Genomic DNA, 23,198 nt, shown 5'->3' on the forward strand with positions numbered 1-23,198 from the left:
TTACGAAAGACAAATTGAAGCACGTCACTTATATTTGTTATCGAATTCAAAACTTCAAAAGTGAAATAAATAAAAACGTATGTTAATTGCTAATGCTACATACTTATATAATCAAAACATGTTTTCACACATAGTTAATATTTGATTATATTAGAATTTCTGTACTAAAAGCGTTTGGAAGTTGAAACTTATTGTAAATGTTGTTAAATTAATTCCAATAAATTTCCGTTAAATGTATCGATACCGATAACTGAAAATACCATATATGTGGCAGTGCAGCCCTGGCTTCTTCTGCGCGCGCGCTTTCCAACACCGTCGCACGCAACCACCCCGCTTCCCGCTCGCCCACAAGCCATTATTTTTCGAGTTTCATCCGCAGCCACAGTGCAAAATAGGTTTATCAATTTAATTTAAGTGTTAAAGTAGTTGTAAAGTGTTTTTTAAGTTGCGCACGCGATCGCGGCCACCCCGCATGGATGCGATTTCTATGGTGCATGTGCCCGCCGATCGATTTGGAGTCTGAAAGCCATTGCGTTGATGTGATTCGCCCGTGACTTTTTTCCTTCTATTTTTTGCGTACGAAAATCGTTTTGGGAACGCAAGAAGGTGAAGGTGAGTTGCGGTTGCGACTGCAGATCGGTTATGCCACTCGATTCGGAATCGCCTTCGGAGCTGTATGGGGGTTACGGAATGGAATGGAATCGGATTCGGATTCGGCTTCGCTTTCGGAGTGGGAATCTCTGGATCCGCGGTCCTGGGTCCTTGAACCCCTGCAATTGCAATTGCAGGACGGCGGGGAACCTGAATCGCGCACTGCAGCTGCATTTTATCCGATTTCACCAAAACATCCAACGCCGGGCATAAAACAACCCGTCGTCGATGGGCCCAAGAACCAGAAAAGTGCAACAAGGAGTGGTTGCTTGGCAGGGCATCGAGGGAACCCTTCTACCCGCCGCCTGTCACAATTTGATTTAGGCCGTTGTCGTCGCTTCAGTTGCATTCCTCTCTCTCTATATGTGCATATGTATCTTTCGCATTTACATGCGCTGCATGCAGTTGCAACTTGTTTACGCACAATTGCCGCACAAAGAGACACCTCCAGGGCCTTTGTGCGGCCAGGGAAAACATTGTTTATATGCATGTCGCCCCTTGCCTAACCCCGTTTGCCTCCTCTCTTGCAGCTGCGGTCGCTGGTCCAATCGGGAGTCCTAAAGGTTACTGCTTCAAACATGCAGCACAACGTTCATGCCGCCCGGCCAGCGCCCCACATCCGCGCTGCCCACCACCACAGCCACAGTCACAATCACAGCCACGCCCACATGCATCTGCACCCGGGCATGGAGCAGCACCTGGGCCCCAGCCTGCAGCAGCAGCCGCCGCCCCAGCAGCCGCCGCATCGCGATCATCTCCATGCACGGTAAGGATGCTAGGATGGAATGTTTAAAGGATTTAGGATTCATCATTTACTGGGAGTTAGATATGAAGTAAAATGTAGGAAGATGATATAGCTTAGTTGGAGCTCAGAACTTATTTTCTCCAATCAAATATTTCAGAGAATTTAAGTTCAGAGTTAAAAATAAAAGATAAATTATGAAAGATATATTATGAGAAGCAGAATTTACACCTTAAGGCTTTAAGATTATCTTTCGAGCTCAGGAAATTGATATAGCTTAGGTGGAGCCATTCCCCAATCCAATATCTTTAAGAATGTAAGTTCAGGGGTTATAAAGGTTAAAAAGGCTAAACATCCCCGTTCTTTAATTACTCATTGTAAAAACTTATACAGGGATTACCTGAATAGGATGGACTTTCCAAATTCATTCCCTTGTAACGAAAAAGTATCTTCTGAATTAAAGTATAATACAAACGCTGTAACATCTACTCCTGTCTTAGTAGAAAATAAGAATTTTCATAACTACTTTAAACGTAAAGAAAATAGACTAGAGCCTTTGAAAATGGGGATCATTTCTATGTAGGGAATCTTAGAAAGATAACCTAAAGCAATTGGTTGACCAAAAAATACTATTAAGCCTATAAAATCCCTGAAAAGGGGTCAAATTTCCTCGCTTAGTTGGATCTCGTTCAAAGGATACCCTCATGTTGGATCTCAAAATAAGGAAAAGCAGCTCCCTGGCTCAGTTGGATCTCAGGGATCCCAGAGATGGCTCGCATCGCCAGCTTGTCTGCGCTTTATGCGTTGCGGCAATTATGTTAATTCCTGTCACTGACAATCGGTGTGAGACTCATCATCCCATTTTCTCAACTCATAAATTATAATTTCAGTGGCTCTTTGTTCTTTCGCGCTCAGCATGACTTCCGCTCGATGATAACGGGTTTGCCCTGCCGACTGCGCTGCAATTATCCTTGACGTTCGCGAGGATCCTTCGACTCGGCCTCCAGGAGTTCAGGCTCCTCGTATTGTCTGCGATCATATGTTTTGTCCAACTCCCGGCGAACTCTTATCCAGTTCCGCCGTCAGTTGCGTTTTGCCTGTCGCTCGGATCGGTTCGCAAATGAATATTTACTGGCGGTTGGAGTAAACTGGAAGTTCGCTGGTTTTCGTAGATTCTAACGCGCTTTTGCGTATGATTTCCCAACGATCATGAAAAGCTTTCATCAGTGCCAAGTGAGAGGTGAAATAAGAAAGAAGTTTGAAGTAGTATAAACTGAATTGGGATCAAAAAGTTATACTTAACAGTTTAGGATGTTAACCTCTCAGAAATCATAAATGAGCCCCGTGAAAAAACCTCCGATCTTTTAAATATTCTCAACACAGAGTAAAATCTGAAAATCTCTGAATCTCATTTGATTGTGTGTGACAAATTGAGCCTAGATTTTATTACTTTACTATGCTAAACGTCTACAAGATATTTAAATCTGAAACTGGAAAAGAGAAAGTGACACTTAATTAACATCTTAAAGATGTGACCCAAAGTTATTAGAGGCCAGTGCCCATCATCAGCAACCAGATCCAATTAATTACCTTTCCCTTCTTACCTAGGACATTTTTATCGCATATCAACTGATCCTAATCACAAATTGCCCATATCAATGTTAATTTGAAGGCTTCTTCCCGAACTGATTTAGCGATTATAAATGGCCGAAAATATTTCTTGGTCTTGTGAAATGTGCACGAGGCTCTGTAGGTAAATGCGATTGAGTGTTGTCCTACCCTCGATTGCGATGGGGAGTGGGATTGAGATCGAGGAGAACGGCAGGGAGCAGGGTGTCGCAGAAGGTGCGTCTCAATTGAAACTGACAGTTGGCGAAAAATGACACGATGCGTAAGAGAATGCGGCTTTTGTGCTTTGTTAGGATTTTGCCCATTGTTCAGCCTCGCCGCTGTTGTCTGCGATTCCGCAGGAGCAACAACACAGGGCGGTGGAAAGGGGTGGAGAGGCAGCAGCTACTAGGACCTCGCTCATTGGTGTTTTTGTTTTTCCCCGCGCGCCGGTCGATGTACACTTTTGTCTCGATGGCCTCTATAATCCTCTTGGCGTGCATTGTTTGCTGATATAACCGCAGAAGCCAGCGCGTCCGCCCCGGGAGCTCGAACTTGTGGCCATCGATTAACCAATTTACGTGCTCTCTGTCTTGCAGTCTGAATCATCACCATCTCCACGCTCAGCAGCAGCAGCAGCAGACGCCGTCGAACCAAGCCGCCGCCGCCGTCGCTGCGGCTGGGGCTGCCTATCACCACGGCAACATTGCCAGCAACAGCAGCAGCAACATTGCCAGCAACAGCAACCAGATGCAGAAGATCCGCCAGCAGCATCAGCACTTGAGCAACAGCAACGGCCTCCTGGGTAACCAGCCTCCAGGTCCGCCGCCACAGGCCTTCAACCCACTGGCCGGCAATCCGGCCGCTCTGGCCTACAACCAGCTGCCCCCGCATCCGCCGCATCACATGGCCGCCCATCTGGGCAGCTATGCCGCTCCACCGCCCCACTATTACATGAGCCAGGCAAAGCCCTCGAAGTACAACCACTACGGCGGCAATGCCAACAGCAACAACGGCAACAATAACAGCGGCAGCAACTATGCCCCCAAGGCCATCCTGCAGAATACGTATAGGAATCAGAAGGTGGTGGTGCCGCCAGTGGTGCAAGAGGTCACCACGGTGGCAGAACCTCCAGTCGCAGTCACCTCCTCTTCCTCCTCGACTACCAACAATAACACCACCAAGAACACCAGCAACGATCCAGTCAAACCAAGCGAGCCTGCTGGCCAAGAGGAAGCTTCTAAGGAGCAGGAGTCCACCGAGGAGCCAGCTCCTTCGGCGGACGACTGCAGCAGCACAGAACACATCGATGCCTCAGGAACACTGCCCAACGAGGACACGAGCAGCTCAGGACGCGGTGGCAAGGACAAGACTCCCATGTGCCTGGTCAATGAGCTGGCCAGATACAACAAAATCACGCACCAATATCGCTTGACTGGCGAGCGAGGACCTGCCCACTGCAAGACCTTCACGGTGACCCTGATGCTGGGCGATGAGGAGTACTCGGCGGATGGGTTCAAGATCAAGAAGGCGCAGCATCTGGCCGCCAGCAAGGCCATCGAGGAAACGACGTACAAGCATCCGCCGCCGAAGATCCGGCGCAGCGAAGAGGGCGGCCCAATGCGGACGCACATTACGCCAACGGTGGAGCTGAATGCCCTGGCCATGAAGTTGGGGCAGCGCACCTTCTACCTGCTGGACCCCACTCAGATACCACCCGCGGATTCCATGGTGCCGCCGGAGTTCGGAGGAGCTCATTTACTGACTGCGCCAGGTCCTGGTATGCCGCCACAACCCCCTCCACCAGCATATGCCCTGCGACAGAGGCTTGGCAATGGATTCGTGCCCATTCCAACGCCGCCCATGCATCCGCACTTCTTTCATGCGCCTGGCCAGCGACCGTTTCCCCCGAAGTTCCCGTCTCGCTTTGCGCTCCCACCGCCTCTCGGACCTCATGTGCATCACGGACCGAATGGTCCATTTCCAGCTGTGCCCACGCCGCCCAGTAAAATCACCCTGTTCGTAGGAAAGCAGAAGTTTGTGGGCATTGGACGCACACTCCAACAGGCCAAGCATGATGCGGCGGCCAGGGCGTTACAAGTGCTGAAGACACAGGCTATTTCCGCGTCCGAGGAGGCTCTCGAGGATTCTATGGACGAGGGCGACAAGAAGTCCCCCATCTCGCAGGTTCATGAGATCGGTATCAAGCGCAACATGACCGTGCATTTCAAGGTGCTGCGCGAGGAAGGACCGGCGCACATGAAGAACTTCATCACGGCCTGCATTGTGGGCTCCATAGTCACCGAGGGTGAGGGCAATGGCAAGAAGGTCTCCAAGAAGCGGGCTGCTGAAAAGATGCTTATCGAGTTGCAGAAGCTGCCGCCGCTCACGCCCACCAAACAGACTCCGCTAAAGAGGATCAAGGTGAAGACTCCCGGCAAACCAGGGGCAACACCGCGAGATGGATCCGTTGTGCCGGGCAGCGAGGGTGCCATGCAAGCGGGCAAGCCAGAGAGACGCAAGCGCCTCAATCCACCGAAGGACAAGCTGGTGGATCTGGACGATGCAGATAACCCCATCACGAAGCTAATTCAACTGCAGCAGACGCGAAAGGAGAAGGAGCCCATCTTCGAGCTGATAGCCAAGAACGGCAATGAAACCGCTCGGCGAAGGGAGTTTGTTATGGAGGTCTCCGCCAGCGGAAGCACAGCCCGTGGAACGGGCAACAGCAAGAAGCTGGCTAAGCGTAATGCGGCGCAGGGTAGGTTATTGAACATTAAGCCTTGAAAGTCCTTAATAACCTTTACTTCCTTTTTTTAGCTCTCTTCGAATTGCTGGAAGCTGTTGAGTGTACACCTAGCAACGAAACACAGTCCTCTGAGGAGGGCAGCACTTCAGCCACCATGTCTGTGGTCACAGCGCCCGCCGTAGAGACAACAGCAGACGGTGAAGTGCCCATGGTATCCACGCCAGCAGGACCCATGCCGGGCATTTTAATACTCCGTCAGAACAAGAAACGTAAGCTTGAAGCACTCTTAGCATCATAAATTATATTTAAACGATTATTACCATTACAGCAGCGAAAAAGAGAGATCAAGTGGTGGTGGTGAAGGCCAACGTGGAGTTCAAGGAGGAGGAGGCCAATAAGGAGGTAGCTGTTGCATCTGCGGAGAACAGCAGCGTCAATGGTAACTCTGGCGACACCAGCAACAGCAGCAGCAGCAGCGATTCCCAGGCCACCGAGGTGGCCAGCGAGAGTGCGCTGAATACCTCTACAGGCAGCAATACAAGCGGTGTCAGCAGCAACAGCAGCAATGTGTGTGGCAACACAGAGCCCAGCAGCGGCAACACAGCCGACAGCAGCAGCAGCAACACTGGCAACAGCAGCAGCAACACGGAAAGCAGCAGCAGCACGCAAAGTGCAGGAGTACACATGAAAGAGCAGCTACTGTATCTGAGTAAACTGTTGGACTTTGAGGTATGCTGTATATATATGAACACCCAATTGTTCATTCTCTAATGTTGCTTGTGTTGCAGGTCCACTTCTCGGACTATCCCAAGGGCAACCACAAGGAGTTCCTCACCATTGTGACGCTCTCCACGAATCCGCCGCAGATCTGCCACGGCGTTGGCAAGAGCTCTGAGGAGTCGCAGAACGATGCGGCCAGCAATGCATTGAAAATCCTTAGCAAGCTGGGACTCAACAATGCCATGAAATAAGCATCAATACCGATGAAAATTCCTTAGAAAACCCCTATTAACTGCAATTTTTGTTGTTGCACATATGCAAGATAAAATACCCGTCCACAAAGCCAACCTTAACAAAATCCAAAACCAAGCTGTGTGCAAATTCAAAAAAAGAAGCAAAAAAAGAGAGAAACGTAAGAAAAGCAATGCAAAAAACAGTACTTTTTGAAATAGCAAATTATTAGTTAATACCTATTTATTTATTTATGTGCAAGTTGTGCAACCTGGTGTTATTATTTTATTTATTTGTTGAGAATTGATTAACGAATTGAACTGATTGTAACCGAAATTGAACAGAGGCCAACACTAACCAGAGCCGCCGCAACATTGTTAATCCAAAATCGAGAATCGAACAATAACTAGACTTAATGGGAAACCAACAAACAAAATGAACATGAATATGAACAGATGCAAGTGCTTGCAGTGTCTAAACTTAAGATTAAAGCTGAAGTTGAAGCTCAATAACCACTTGAATTGAATTGATGAACAAAGGACTATTGATACCTCTTAGCTGCATGCGGCAATCGCTTTCAAAAATAAATACAAAATTTCTGAGCACCCCTCGGGTGCAGGACAAAATTAGAAGGGTATCCACATGCAAGGATAACGCAGGTCTTCGTTGTGAAGGAGGAGAAAAGAGAAAATTTTTGATTTATTTTTCAAAGCAAGAAAACCATTTACCGCTTGTGGTCATATGCTTGATGAAACTCGTCGAATAATGAATCTACTATACGTATACTACATTTAAGTGTTAAGCATAAGCATCGGCGAATGTCGAGGAGTCGTACACCCCATGACGGGTCGATTTCCCAAACATTCAGCAAGTATTTCAATTTGACAAAACGACAGAGAGTTTGCAAATTGAAGGCAAGGTTTGCTGGATTTTGGAGATTGACAGGACATGGCATACCAGTCGAAGAACATACAATATAAAATACAATTTACATAATCGTTATAATTATATTTATGAATGTTTAATAAGCCATTTTTGTAAATGTTCAGCTTTTGGCCAGTGCGAGCTGTAAAAGCTGAACATCCTTATGAATAATGAATCGTGTTGTTTAATCTGTCACGTTTTGTCCCCCACATATCTTTCTTGCTTGTTTTTGAATCCGTTTTATTTTAGTTATGTTTATCCCGTCGCCAGCACATTACACCATACCATTTGAAATTTAGAGTACAATAGTTTTAAATACTCTGCCCCCCGACAGCACCAGTTGATTAAGCGTTAAGTTGCGTTATGTAAAATGTATTTTGTCTAAGCAATCGCGTCGGCCACAATGTGCATGATTGCTTCGCGATTTGCAACTCGCGGTCCCAACCTAAGCTTAAGCGCCCCAGCGAACTGTAACCGTTGAAATTGAAGTCGAACCCAGTATTAAATGTATAGATAAGGGCAGCTACCGGTAACCCCCATAACTACTAGACTCTCCAGATATCGTGCACATTGTTGCGCCACACAAACTGTTCGTTTTGTCAGAAGATTTTGCAGACCCAAGTACGATGCGATCATCATACGATGCGAGGGATCGCAATAAGCATATTAATTGTGGGTGTGGAGCGGTGTCTGCTTTGCAAAGTCTTCACAAAATTGATTGACATTATTAATCTTAATGTGAGATGGGAGATCGCAGGAACAACCAAGCGTGAAGATCTATCTGTTCATTAACACCAAATAAAGGCATACGAGTCAGGATGAGAGAACACATTTATTAGTCTTAAGCCTACCCCACACGCTCACTAAGTTTTGTCTATCTGTAATGTGTCACTAAGCATGTTATATCATAAAACCATAAAGAACCCTGGAACTATGTAAAATGTAATTATACGAATAAAAAGTGAAATAAAGTTGGAAGCGAGTGTTTTACTTGCTTGGGCTGGTATATCCATTTGAGTTCCCATACAAAACTCTCTTGTGGACAGCCCAACGTCAATAAAGACTATTATTTATTCGATCATAAATTAATTTGCCCTGCCCCACGTTGAAAATATTTGTGACAGATGGCATAATATGTAATACCAGCAGAAAACCCCAACAGCTCCGTTACATAAATATCATAAAAATTAGGGAAAATTATATTTTCTGAATTCACAATCAAATGCCGGCGATAAAGGGTGAGAGGCGGCCATAAAGTTATAAATACATAAACGATTGTTAATTTGGCGAAAAACAAAAAACCATTTCGCAATCCCGAATCGCGGGCTGTAAACGGTTTAAATGCCCAAATCAGATTATGATGTGCCGACAGCTGGGGCTGACTAATCGATGACACATATTTATGCAAAGCGGTCCGGGCAAAAATCATAGGAAGCGGTGTCTATAAGGTTTTCTTAAAGATGGTTGGTTTATCTAAAATTATCATTTTCTGATGGAATGGATGGACTTCTAGATGACTAATTGAATCGTGCATTGTTGTAGTATTATTATTTTTTGGTCTTAATGCGATTAAAATATTTAGTTAGCATTGGATAACCTGTTTTTTAAGTCATAAGAGTTTTTATATTACTTTCCTATCAAATACATAAATTGATTGGACTTAAAAGAACACACAACACATTTTAATAAGTTCCCAAACCACATCAAATTTTGAAGAAGTGTTTTTCTATAAAATTCATTAAAAATTTTTTGGTACGCGGTATTAAGTATTTTTAAGGCAATCATAATTTTGTTTTTATATATATTCAACTTTCCTTTAGAATGCGTATAATGATTGCACAACTTAGTGAATTTTTATAGGATTCGTTGAGCATTTTTTTGGTATACTTTATTTTTTAATATTAAATGTTATGCGCATAGAATATTTTAAAGCTACAGTGGCTGACCTGTATTTTTAAGCCCTATAGAGTTGTGCTATAAAACAGATAAAGTGTCAGGTGTGCGATGGGATAGGCCCTGCTGCAGCTCCTCCACTTTCTCCGCTGGCATTTGGCTAGTTTTTGAGGCAATCGTGCGATTAAAACAAAAAGCAATATAAAGAAATAAACGTGTGGCCGGCAAATGCATAATAAATACATAAAATTAAATTAATGCCTGGCTTGCACATCGGCTTTCCGGCGATATCAAAGCGGAGACCCCGGCTCTCTGCCCCCCATTTGCATATGCATTTCTCTCGCGGGCTCGGGGGCTCTGGGATCTCTGGAATCGGTGGTGGCACTGGGATCCATGTCCCTCTCGCCTCTGATTAATTTATGGCGTTGATAATAATCCGGCAGCCCGGCGGAGTAGTAGCGTGTGATTATGAAATTTGGCTTGCCAAAAGAAATCAATAATATGAGCGGCGTAAAGAAATGGGGACGCTGAAATGGAAACAAGATATTCGAACCCGTACCCCCGAGATGAGTCGAAATTAACATGTGTTTGTCAGACGCCGTTGCCGGCATCTCCAGCTCCAGCTCCAGCTCCATCTCCATCTCCCTTTCCATCTCCGTCTCCATCATCACTTCATCTGCATATATACTATATGTTGAAGTGATGTAATAGGCGTTTGACTATTTTCCAGTTGCTTTGGGTTTGGGGTTCAGTTTTTGGGTCTTACATTTTTGGAATTTTTCCCGGGGCTACGGAAATGGATCTTCAGCGGGGCAATTAACCCAATCAATGCAAGTAATTTGATTTAGAGATGCCTGCCTCCAATCGGGCATTTGCTTGCATCACTTTTTAGTTAAAAAACTAGACCCATGAAAGCGATCTTGGGGAATTATCGTATCGCATGAAAGTGAAACTTGTCGATTTCGATTATCTCACGCACAGGTGGATGCGTTAATTTTGATTTATTCGAATAATTTTGAAAACGTTTTGAGTAATGCGCTGTTTGACATGTGCTTAGAAGCAACGCCCATCAGTCTTCGCCTCCTCCGCTCGCCGTCTGTGGGAACTCGGCCCATCCACTGGGCTTATTTGCATGCTAAGCCCACTGTTTGGGCGGAAAACAAATGATTGAAGCCAACTAATGATGATTACCCATCCACTGTGCCGCCAGTGGATCACCCCGGTCACCAGTTGCCCGATGGTCAGCGATTGCGTGCTCCCGCGATCCGAAAATTTGTGTATGAATGTTCCCCCTCGTGGGGATGGTAATCGAATTAAGGCCTCGATGAATGAATGGATTGGGTTTTCGGATTCGAAGCCTTCCTCCGCGGGCTTAACGGATTTAACAATAACTTCGTCTGGCAAAATCCAGATGTGGGCACACGATTTGAGATTTATGTATTCTAAAATAATATTTCTAATTGTATTATCTACAGATTATTTCGGATTTTCTATCAGGAACTTCACACTAACTAATGCAAATAATAATAATAATTCTGATTGTAGAAAACTCGTTCTAATTTCAAATGGATGCAGCAAATCGACTACTTACTTATATTGAAGAAACTTTGCTGATCTTTGCTATGATATATCATAGACAATTTTTTATTTCTCTGAAAAATATATACATACTTTCATTGAAAGAGCCTTAAAAAAGGTTATATTAAAACCAAAATAGAAACCAATCCATCAACTACCAATTTATTTTCCAGAACCAATTAATAAATGTTAAACTGATAGATCATAATTACAGGCCAAGCGCTTAGGTATTCCCCTTTCATATAAATAAAGATATCCCATTGGAAGCCGAGGTATGGCACGTGATCTAGGCATTGAAAATGAAACCATTTGATCTGAAGTTTCCTCCACATACACATAGCGTTCTTGGCCAAATGGGTTGGCAAATTCAGTTTTAATAATAGTTTGAGCCGGCGAATATTTTCTTGACAGCCGCGATAACCAGCAATTAGAGGCCGGTCAAATGATGATGTGCAGACTCAATAATTTATATGACACGTGCAGGAAGTAAAGATTTCTACCGCAGGTGGAGTATCCATAAAATATATCTAAAAGAATCCAAACGAATCGAGATAGCGGAGCGAGATGAATGACTGGCGATCGGCCAACAATTGGATTACTTAATTTATGAAAAGAAAACACTTGCCAGCAGCACAAAGAAAAACACTTGGAAGCGGGCCGCAGACAAATTGTTTGGCTTCATTTATCCATTTATTATGCGGAATAATCGAGAGAACTTGCCAGGTGATTATTTTGATTGTACCCATTCAAATCAGCAGGCCGTTTATCATCGGGCGATTCGATCAATTGACTGCCAAGTGCCCGGGTTCTATGGAGTTCCATTGCATAATGATCGCCGTTTTTCGTAGGTGGTAGTTTGCATGAATACGACTGGGATTCGATTGGGCATAGTTGAGGCAAAAATAAGTATGATTAGTCAATTTGATCGATGTCCCACACTGCCGAGTGGCAGGCAGCCCGCGTTTGCTTCTATTCGCCTTTATCTATCTATATATTTACTTTTTGTCTTTGTTTCAGCGGATTTGTCAAAAATAACTAATTTGCCAATGAAGGAAAACATATGAAGTGTCATGTTTGGAGATAACACGCAGTCGAAAGACTTGGAAAAGATAAAAAATTGAAGAAGTGAGCAGTGGGGTTTGGACTGGAGCGCCGAGCGGGAATATACTCTAGGCGTCTTGTAAAGGTTGGAACCTCATATCATAACTTTAATGAATAATATTGTATAGTTTTTGTATAGTATTTTAAGACTTTTACAAATATAAATATTTTCAGCTTTCTATGGTAAAGAACTTGTTTTTTAAAGGACCTTATACCGAATCGTCACCATTAGTATAGAACATCTTCAGATCCCGGATTAAAAGTTAGTTGAAGTTTTTATAGCTCTGAAGTAAAGGTTCTATGAAATGGTATATACAAAATCTTTCCAAGTTTGTGTTGTCAAGGATTATTTTATTTCGTAATCAGGCTATACAAGAAGGCTTAAATAACCCTTTATGCAGGGTATTTGCTTAAGCAAAAACCGAATATCCAAGAGCCAATAATGATGGGTGATGTGCCGAAAAATGAAGCGTGCATAATTAAAACTGCTAAACCCCCTTATTTTTAGCTGTTTGTCGTCTTGTTAAAGTCATCATTATTGATGCATGCAAAACTTATGCAACGCATCGGTGGAAAGTTGGATGTAGGTGGTTTTGGGTTATTTAGTAATAACCCAGGCCCTGTCCTTCTCGCTTCCTAATGAACTCCTCCAGAGCTCCTTCGGGACTCCAGGTTCCGAAGAGGGCGTTACCCATGTCCAAAAACGCTCTGAATAGAGCGGCATAATCGGTGTTTGGCCTGTCCACAGAGTCATCTTTCAGGGGATCGGCCAAAGTTTGGCTTGGCAGGATTATGGCAGCGATCAGAGCTGCTGTAAAGACGACTGCAGTTGCGGAATGCATTTCAACTGGCGTTTAACTCGGCTGCAGTTGCATCATCAGTGCACTTTTTATAGGGATGCACATGGGGCACATGTGGCACTGAAAGTTGCTGACCCACTTCACAATGTTGCCACAGTTGCTGGCCTGTAAGTTGAGCCCCCGAAACGGACCTGTAAATAAGAGTACACTTGAGAAAATAAACCGCTCTTAAAATATGTTTTTTATTCAAAATGTTCTTAAAGATTTTAATAGAATTTCTTTTAATTTTTTAAATTTAATTTGAGAGGTATACAACTTTTATCTCTTCCCTATATTATGCTTTTTATACTGCGAATCATATATTTTAATATGTTAGTGATAATGATTTTATTGAAAAGAGAGTAAGGATAATACGGTTTTTTTAATTATAATTGTAAAATAATATGTATGTTAATATATCAACTATTTATTATTTTCCATACCAAAGGGTTTTATCATCTAACAAGTTTATCAATTAAATATGTTTTTGGAGCTCAGAAACCCAAAAGTATATCAATAAGAATGTCTTCTAACTGCAGGCAGTAGAGATAGAATTGTATTTGCAAAATTTATAATTTCTCTCAGTGCAATCATGGCAAATATTTGGCCACTTGTTCGACACGTTTATCGGCGAAAAAAAGCAGAAAAAAACATGGGAAAGAAACATTTAAGCGGATCAGGGGCAGATACTGTGGCAAACAATTTTTCAGCTTGTCCGCTTGGATGGCTCTCAAATTCCAATTTGTAGAACGCGCACCAAGGCGTTTGATAGTTGGATATGCGTGGATCTGCCGATCTGCGGATCCGCGGGTCCACGCTCACATGACACCGCCAACGCCACAGCCATCCATCAATCATTTGGCCAAAGAGCCAGCGAGCCAAAAACGCGCCTCAAGTGCAGCTGTTTAGCAGCGCTTAATGTTAATTGATCGAGCTTTTGTTTAATTAAAATTTCAGATTTGGGTCACACGATACTCAAACGCGGTCTGAGCTTCGCGCACATGCGGAAGTCGGGCCTCTTCCTTCTTAACGTACCCCCATCCATAACTATAACTATCCATTAACCTCAGCGGGTACCTAAAGTTATTTCGATGAAGTATGGGGCACTTGGGAAGGAATCTGGCCACAACCCGATTGGCCGCATTTTTCAGGCCGTGTGAAGACCGAAATCAAATGAAAACGAAAGCGTTTTGGGCAATTACAGTGAAAGCCGAGAACGAGAACTTTAGAAAATTATTTATCATCATTTTTTCGGAGCAAATTAGCAAACTATTATTTCAATATTACTTTGTTTACCTAAAATTAGTTTTGATTAAAGAAATACAATTAAGAAGTAGGGCAACGAATTAGCTTTTGATTAGCATAGGTGTGCATGAGTATAGTTAATTAATCACGTTCCTAATAAATTTACCCTTTTACACTTTATAAATACATTTTCAAGGATAGCAAAGAGTAGTGCTATTGACCCAGTAAATAAACACTTAAGACTTGGTAAAACCCACTTTTATATAAAAGAAACGTAAGAAAGTTCACACATAATATTTGGTATAGCTATGTTTATATTTTTATAATATCTTTCTTATATTTACTTATTTATTTTTAAGTAAAAGAAACGCTATAAAGTGTAAGTGTTGTTTCTAAGTATTCCTATTACATAGAACTTCTTTTTTTAGTTTTTAAGGAGGGCTAGCAAGTGAACTCCTAATATTTAGTATACAGTTATGTATAGTACTTTATTAGTCCTATCTTACAGAGTTTTTACTGTGGCCTAATTTCCCAGGCAGACACGCCCCAAAGGAGCATAGTTGACAGCATTTTGGTGGCCCTTTCTTTTGTGACTTTTTTATTTTTTGCTTTTATGGACTCCAACTGATACTGTTATGTAGGCAGCAGCAGGTTGTCACCGGTTTCCCAGCGGCAGCATCATCACCACATCATCATCATCATCTTCATACGCAATCGAAGGGGCTTTGTTGCTGTCGGGGTCTGGGTTTCGGTGGGGCTTGTGTCTTCTTCTCCGACGCATATTCGGGGTCTGAATGTCTGGCTGGCGCTGTTGATTTGGATGCTGCCGCTGCCGCTGGCCGAACTCTTTTGGCCAAAATATTTCGATTACCTTTGGATGGTCGAGTTCAGTTCAAGTTCGCGCCTCGAACGGTTCAGTTTGCCTGGTTTTCCGTTCCGCAGCCGGCATCCAAAAGTGGAGCGAAGGATAACCCCCCATCGACTGGCAGGATAATGCTCTATCCCCGCTTCGGCTAATGTGTTTGTGAAGTTGGTTGCCCAAAAAAGTATCTCTGTGCCGCGAAACGAAAAGTTCCCAACAAAAGCCGAAAAAAAATTAATTTTCGGTCCAGTTTAATCGCTTTTTCGGAGATTTATAAGGTAAAAATGTGACTGCATGGAGAACAAATGCAGATAATCATCTGCCAAAAGCGAACAATAAATACGTACTCATTAAGAAGCTGAGTATGACAAATGTCACACGCCCACCGAGTAGAAAAAGCTTATACGATGCAGTAAGCTCATTTGTGAATTTGGACATATTTAGATCTTCAGATAAATTGAAATTGAAAGTTATGTCCCAAGTCTTGGGAACAAAATAAAATACTATTTCAGAAGCATAGCGGAATTGAGGAATAATACAATTTTGATTATATAGAGAACGAATTAAGGTTTGAACCCTTTTTTATGGGTAAAAAAAATTAAAAGGACCAAAATATTTAAAAATATTTTTTATTATAGAATGCCAGACACAATGGTTAAGTTAAAAATACATCATTTTGTAATTAATGAATTTTGTAAACAATAATTATTTCTTTTTTTTTACCATATACCGATTATTTATATTAAGGATACTAAATTTTTTTCAACTTTCAATATATAGGGTTTAAAATATTATAGAAATTCAAAAGAATTTTAATTTAATAAATGCTTGTGAAAATGTAATATGTTTGTTATATCATAAAGCTAATATTTTTGCCACATTCAAATTCCAATTAAAAAAGGTTTTTTAGTTTTATTTCCAAGATAGTGCTACAGTATAATATGATTATAGAATTTGGCCCATATTTCCACATCTTTCAGAACCCCTCTGTCCCTAAGAAGCTTATTTATGTTTGATTGCTGATGCAAAAATAATGATGCCCAATCCGTAGACGATATGTTTGCAAAGCAAACTTCTCGACCTCTTGAGTCGAAATAGCTAAACGGATGCTGAAAAGGCAAATCACGGAACCCCCGAGTTCGACGAGACAGTCAGAAGTGGCTCCCTCTCCATCTCTTGTGTTACGCACCAGATTTACGTCATCTGACCAAAACTGAGCAAATTCCAAAGATGCGGGCTCTTCAAATCGCTGAGGTGGGATCGTGAGAAGCAGCATTGACATGGCAGGCGGGGACTTAGATCCTGCTAAAAATACCCACTCCTCCTGGGGCAGTCATCAATTCGGCTGGATGACACCCAGCGCTCATGGGCTTGTCGGCGCCATGGAGTCAGAGCTGGAGATTCGCTATAATTAAATATATAACCCGTTCTGGTGATATCTGTTGAAGATTTATGGTTCACTTCGAGCGGGCTCGCAGACGTGCTGTCAATTAATTTGCACCAAAACCAAACCGAGAAAACCGAACTCAGCCGGAGATCATAAAAAGTAATGATGAGGCATTTGAATTACAGCAACTAATATATATTTTCGGTTGAGGCTCCTCATTTGACGGGTCGTCCGTCCAGCCATTCTCTTTTATTTCGTTTTCAATGCAAAGTCTGTTATCTGAAATTTTCCTTCCCTATTCTGGCTTCTTGTTTCGGGGGCCTCTCATCTTAATCATCGCTCGTCTGGCATTTTAATGTTTTGATGGATCATTGAAAACAATGAGAAGTAAAACATTTTCTATACCGACTGCTTCCTCGTTGTCTGCGGATTGTTTTCGTTTTCGTTTTTTTTTATCTCGGCTCTGGTGCGCTGTGCTCTTGATATTGACCCTGAAAGTGTCGAATTGTAAATGGAACTCTGTAACGAAACCGGGGGCATTCCGCGATAAGTACGCATCTTGTGCAGAGGTCATTTTCCATTTTCCCCACGACATTTGCATATTAGGTATTGGGCAGCCGCAAAGAGAAACGGCCCGAAGATGGATCATTAAAATTCAATTAGATGTCGCTTAGATGGTCATTGCGGGAAGGTTATTGACTGCCTTGGGGAATGTCAACGGGGGGGCACTGCAATTATTCCGCTTGTAATTATGGTCTCTCAATTGTTACATCATCGCCGAGTATCGTTATGTAAACGATGGAGTTATCACTGCAAATTGCTAGACAAGTGGGCCTTTGTTGACCGTTTAATTGTGCACATATTTTTAGCAGCCACTATTTGGTATTTATTGTTTGCCCCTTTTGCACTAATAAAATCGAACTTTTCGCCACTGAATATATTTTTATTGAAGTGTTTTCTTTGCGCTTTGCTTCCCTACACAACAATCGAAGCGAACAATTAGAGGCAATCACTCAGGGTGAACAATTTGGACGAGTGATGATGTACCGTGGCGTCGAGTTCGTTGCCTAAGTCTTTCGTTTTAATTTGCATGAAATATGAAATTTATCCGTCTCTCCAGTCCACTGTCAGCACATATCACCCGGCAAGCATAATGGCCCCAAATGACCTCAGCCACCGCTCGGAAAGCCATCGAGAATTGATTGCTCTCAAGTGACTGACTGGAAGCGCTGCGAATACTTGATTTCTGTTTGCGTTTAGTTTCGATTTGCTTTGGCTAATTCGGTTTAGCCACATTCTAATAAGGCTCGCGTATGATTAATAATCGTGGCCCATCAATTAAACAATGCCAAGTGATTGATGATGGGCTATGCTGTGCTGTGGCATAGAAGCTATATAGTAAGCACTTCATTGAACCGATATCGATCTTTAATGTTCGAGGGGCTTAACATCTAGATCAAGCTTGAATTTCAGGGTCACCCGCTGCTCCGCTGCTGCCTCCTTTTATTGTGAATGCAAAAGATAAGCCCAATCGAATTTAATTGCCATTTGATGGACACACTTGGCCGTAAATGGCCCGGTCTGTCGGCTCCAAGACTGCGCGACCCCACGCATGAAAATATCCGGACGGCGTGGACAGTGTTGCAAAAAAATCAACGCCCAGCTGTAAATGGCGTTTGTTTTGGCCACATAAATCAGTTAGCATCCGCTCGATTCGGTTACGTGAGAGCTGTGGACACGCCTCGCCACTTCACATATGCCGATATATGTTATATGCTAATCTGTGGCCCCTTACGTGTTTCCGTTGCCCGCCGCATTTGTATGCAAATGGGCCAAAACGCACATTTTAATCAATGAGTTTCGGCCCGATTCATGGTTTATCAATCAGCCTAATGAATAAAGTGTCGCAAATCGCAAATCGCCGCTTACGAATGGCACAATTAATACGTTTTGATTACATTCGATGTTTTTTTGGTTTTCTTCTTCCAGCATGTGGCCACCCAGCTCCTGTCTGTGGTGGGCTGCCCTCCTCCTCCTCCTGGTGGGCGTGGCCCAGGGCCAGAGCAGCAGTCGAGAGCACTTCGAGGATGCGGACAAGTCCAGCGAGTACACGGACCAGCAGTTCGACCTGAGGCACACGATTCCCGGAGAACCAGGCCTGGACTATCCCATCCTGAGTGCCCCGCCCAAGACGAGCTTTGTGTGCAAGGGAAGACATGAAGGTGGGTAATTTTCTAGAGATAATAATATTTTAACTTAAATAGCTCGACTTATAGAGACTTTCGAGTTAAAAAATAATTATTAAATCAACTTACATGGTATTTTACAAATTGTTATTATTATTTACTTAAGTCTTTCAATATTTTCCATTTATTATATTAATAATATCAAACACTTCTCCTTTATATAAGATTTTATTATTTAAGTATTGATAAGCATTTTTTTCTTACAAAGGTAAATGTTTTACACATACCATTCGCATTGAAAATTAATATGTTAATTAATAAATTATCTTGTTTGTTAAATAATATTCTTTAAAATCCATTAATATTTTTTTAATTTAAAAATAAAGATTTAATATTTAAATAACGTTATTCCCCTCCAGGATACTACGCAGATGTGGAGAGTCGCTGCCAGGCGTTCCGGATTTGTGCCCACACCGCCCGGACTCCCCAAGGATTCGGTTTCCTCTGTCCCAATGGAACGCTCTTCAGCCAGAAGAACTTTGTGTGCGACTGGTACCGCAACGTGAACTGCGATGAATCGGAGAGATTCTACGAAATGAACGAGGAGAAAACCGTGGGCAGCACCCACGAGATGATGGAGCGAGTGCGTCACATGATGGAGTACCCCATGAGAACGATCTCGAAAGCCTTGCAACAGACCCAATCTCAGTCACAAAATCCACACCAAAGTCTCAGCAAGGATCTGAGCGGAGCTAGTGGGGTGCTGAGTCAGCCTGCGGTTATCAAACCCAATGAAGTTCAGGAAATCCAAGTTGTAGGACGTGGGGAGGCGGTCAAAAGTGAGCCACTGAACGCTGTGCAATCGGGAAGCCCTAATATGGAAAATGAAGACGAGGGCATCTATGTGAACAGCTTGGGAGAACTTTCCTCAGATCCTGGCATTCAGTTTGACCACACCAATGCCCATATTGTGGCGGAATATCCCAGGGAATACCACTACCAAAAGCAGAAGAACTTTGCCGAGAATGTGAATGCGGGCTTGGAGATCCTAACCGACGCGGATGCCACCTCCGGAGAGGGGATGGCTCCCGAATACATCAAGCATACCCGTGACAACAAGGACGAGGCCGTGCAACTAGATCTTGTGTCGAATATCAACAATCTGCTGGATGAGGTATCCACCGATGTGGATCCTTCCATTTCCGGCTATCAATCCATGGCTCCTCCTAAGGTGAAGCAGCCCTTCCGCTTCCTAAGTCGAGGATTCTCGATGCAGGGTGAGGGAAAGGGAAAGGGCAGCCACTCCGCGGGCTATGGATACATTAAACCCAAACAGACGCCCAGCACTGTCAGATTTACGGTGAGTTTCAGTGCTAGATTTGAACTAACTTTGGGTTCTTTACGTCTATTCCATAATTTCCAACTCCATCCTAACTTTTTGTCTCTCTATCTATCTATCTTTCTATCTATTATGCTACTCTATCAACTATCGCTTACATACGTCACTCAAAACCACAAAAACACACATAAACACAATAACAGCCCAATGAGATACCCACCGAAGATCACAAATCCATTGAGCATAAGCACAGGTTTTCGAAAACCACAAGTACCACAAGAAGCACCACTTCAACAACCACTGAATCAGTAGAACAACTGCTGATAGCACCCACTTTGCCACCCGCTGAGGATGAGGAAGTGACCACATCAGGGGCACCTGAGATTACCTTTACCTCCACCTCGGCAGCAGAACCACTTAGTTTTCTGGCACCACCATCTGCAGAAGTGGTGACCTCCGGGGAGGAACCGGCCATTGAGTCCATTGGCCAGGCAGCTGCTCTGACTGCCAGTCTGCCACTTACCGAGGGTGTAGTCCAAGTGGAGCAGAGTCCCGAATCCGCAGAGAAGCAGGATGTGCTCCAGGAGGCAGCTAAGCTGCTGCTGGCAGGTGTGCAACTCACCTCCCACAACGAGGAGAAGGCTTTGGAGAGGAACGAAATAGAGGTCACCAGTACCACCACCATCAGTCCCATCACCCCGGCCATGGTCACATCCACCAAAGTGGTCACCGAGATCAGTAGCACTCAGGAGCGCATTCGTGGCTACCGCAGGAATCGTCCTGGCGCCATGTTGAAGCGAGCCCACATCCGTCCCTTGCCCACCGTGCGCACCACAACGGCATCCACCACCCCAAGGAGCACTGCAACCACTAAGAGCTACCTGGAGCGCCTGGCAGCCAGCAGGTTGCGCCTCTCCCGACTATCGCAGGCCACCAGGAGCACCAGCAAGGCCACGACAACGACCCTGCCCAGCACCACAACAGCTCCAACGACCACCACCACTATTTCCTCCTTCCAGCAATTACGTGGAGCAGCTGATCCGGGTCCCAACAAGAAGCTGGCAGTGAGGGACCTTGATCGCGAGACCAGGATTGCTCCCACCAAGGCCAGCTGGGACACGGTGCACAGCAACCTGCAACGCTTCCAGGTGCAACGCGGCAATCGGGTGTACACACCAGCAACCAGAGCACCTATCAGCCAAGTGGGAGTCACTAGCACCACCAGCTCGACCACCACTCCCAGGAGCTATATTCAAGCCACCTCTCAACGATCCACCGTCACCATAAATCGCGGAAAGAATCGCTACTCCAACTTCAAGACCCAGGCGCCCGTGCAAAGAACTCGGGGCACCACCACCCCAAGGAGCACCACCTTGCGGCCCACCTCCTCGCTTTCCTCGCTGAACCAACACATCTCGGCCCTGGCATCCAACTATAATGCTGGCTATAGCTACCAGGCCAACCAGGCATCCCAGATCAGCAAGCCCATCCAACAGTCACTCTTGTCACCACCACACGTCTATGCCACACACACCGCCGGCGATATCGCTAGCCACGCCTCTCAGTCCCAAACCACATCCAGCCTTTCGCCCGCCTCCGCTTTCCTTTCCTTCGATAAGCTAACTCGCGCCATTGTTGACGAATCCGTTTTGCAGAATTTCAAGAGTGCCCAGTCGCAGGGTTCCCGTCAACAGCAGCAACAGCAACGCCAGCAGCAGCAGCAACAGCAAGTGGTCAAGCAGCAACATCACTCGGTCGGCAGCAGCTACGTAAAGCCAGCAGCAGCACCAGGTGAGGATTAGGGCACTACATAGTGACTATAGTTTGCTCTGGTTTTTATCTGTTAGAAAAAGTGAACATGATTCTATTTTTTCCTTTTCCCTTTTTTAGCTATTTCCACACTGACCGCACCGCCGCGCCCCCAGCAATCCCAGTTGCCTGAGATATCCCCGCCCCCCGGAATTGTGATTGCTCGAGCTGAGGGCCAACGTATTGCTCCAAACTCGGCCAGTAGCATCATCTCAAGCCTGGCCACGCAGGCACCCGTTACCAACAACCAAGGCAGCTCCTATGTTTCCCTCAACGATTTCCTCAACAAGAAGTTCGGTCAGAGTCCTGCCAGCAGCAATGTTGCTCCTGCTGCCACTTTGCAACAGCAACAGCGGGTGCCGCCACAGCAGCAACACTATCAGCAGCAGCAAACTATTCAGCAACAACGAGTGCAAAAGCAGCCGTCTCAGCAGCAACGCCAGTCTGTGCAGCAGCAACAACAGTCGGTACAACAGCAACATCAGTCGGTGCAGCAGCAACAACAGTCGGTACAGCAGCAACACCAGTCTGCACAGCAGCAACATCAGTCGTCTGTGCAGCAGCAACGTCAGCCCCTGCAGCAGCAACACCAGCAGCAATTGAGTTTCATCTCACAGCAATACCAACAGCCGCAGCAGCAGACCATCTACCAGCAATATCAGCAGCCACAGCAGCAGCACTTCCAGCAGCAACAGTTCCAGCACCAGCAACAGCAACAGCAACGTCCCACGATCCACACCAACCAGCAACCCTATCTGACGCCCAATATTTTCGTGCCTTACCAGCAGCAGCAGCAGCAATTGCCGCAGTTCCCGCCTCTGGCTCCGCCCGTGGCCGTATCCGCCGGAAACATTGCCCAGGGACCGGTGATAGCCGGACGCCATGTGGATCACCTGAACATCCAGCTTCCCACGCTGGGCAACGGCTTGATTCCCGGATTGCAGTTGGCCCAGAAGCGCAGTGATGTGTCGGCCAGTCAGCTGCAACTCACTGACACCATGGGCAAGGGCAGCCTCTCCGGCGGATCTGGCAAGAGCCGGGAACGCGCCTTCTACGCCGGACGCACATCCTACGATGTTCCCCAGAGCAGCGTGGGCCGGCTGCCCAACGATGTCACGCAGCAACTGCGCCGGCGGTCGCGTCGCTTCTAAACGAGATTTCGAGATTAACGAGCTAGGACTAGGAAACTTAACTTATAGCTAAATTAGTATACTATTTATGCCTAAGCTAAGCCGAGAATGTACCATAGAAGATCACTTGTTCAAAAACCATACCCTTTTCGTATGTATATGTGTGTATATTTCTGCATATTTATTAATAAATAAAACGAAAAA

General features: G+C 44.7%; 3 protein-coding genes across 3 annotated transcripts; 2 read left to right on the forward strand and 1 right to left on the reverse strand.

The window, feature by feature from the left end:
• The first annotated feature begins 337 nt into the window (after positions 1-337).
• Positions 338-8,603, forward strand: LOC108022618 (maternal effect protein staufen). Its single transcript, XM_017091658.3, has 6 exons — positions 338-612; positions 1,182-1,417; positions 3,601-5,762; positions 5,822-6,019; positions 6,079-6,479; positions 6,539-8,603. The coding sequence occupies exons 2-6, from the start codon at positions 1,230-1,232 to the stop codon at positions 6,719-6,721; spliced, it is 3,132 nt and encodes a 1,043-aa protein (XP_016947147.1). The 5' UTR covers positions 338-612; positions 1,182-1,229; the 3' UTR covers positions 6,722-8,603.
• A 4,196-nt stretch (positions 8,604-12,799) lies between these two features.
• On the reverse strand, positions 12,800-13,039 carry LOC108022100 (uncharacterized). The gene has a single exon (XM_017090943.1). It carries the CDS (start codon positions 13,037-13,039, stop codon positions 12,800-12,802), a length of 240 nt encoding a protein of 79 aa, XP_016946432.1.
• Positions 13,040-15,130: 2,091 nt separating this feature from the next.
• LOC108022707 (protein split ends) lies at positions 15,131-23,155 on the forward strand. Its single transcript, XM_017091782.3, has 5 exons — positions 15,131-15,421; positions 18,520-18,752; positions 19,136-20,076; positions 20,259-21,846; positions 21,946-23,155. The coding sequence occupies exons 2-5, from the start codon at positions 18,521-18,523 to the stop codon at positions 23,013-23,015; spliced, it is 3,831 nt and encodes a 1,276-aa protein (XP_016947271.1). The 5' UTR covers positions 15,131-15,421; position 18,520; the 3' UTR covers positions 23,016-23,155.
• The last annotated feature ends 43 nt before the right edge of the window (positions 23,156-23,198 follow it).

This window comes from Drosophila biarmipes, chromosome 2R, assembly GCF_025231255.1.
Source record: "Drosophila biarmipes strain raj3 chromosome 2R, RU_DBia_V1.1, whole genome shotgun sequence".
Lineage (NCBI taxonomy): Eukaryota > Metazoa > Arthropoda > Insecta > Diptera > Drosophilidae > Drosophila > Drosophila biarmipes.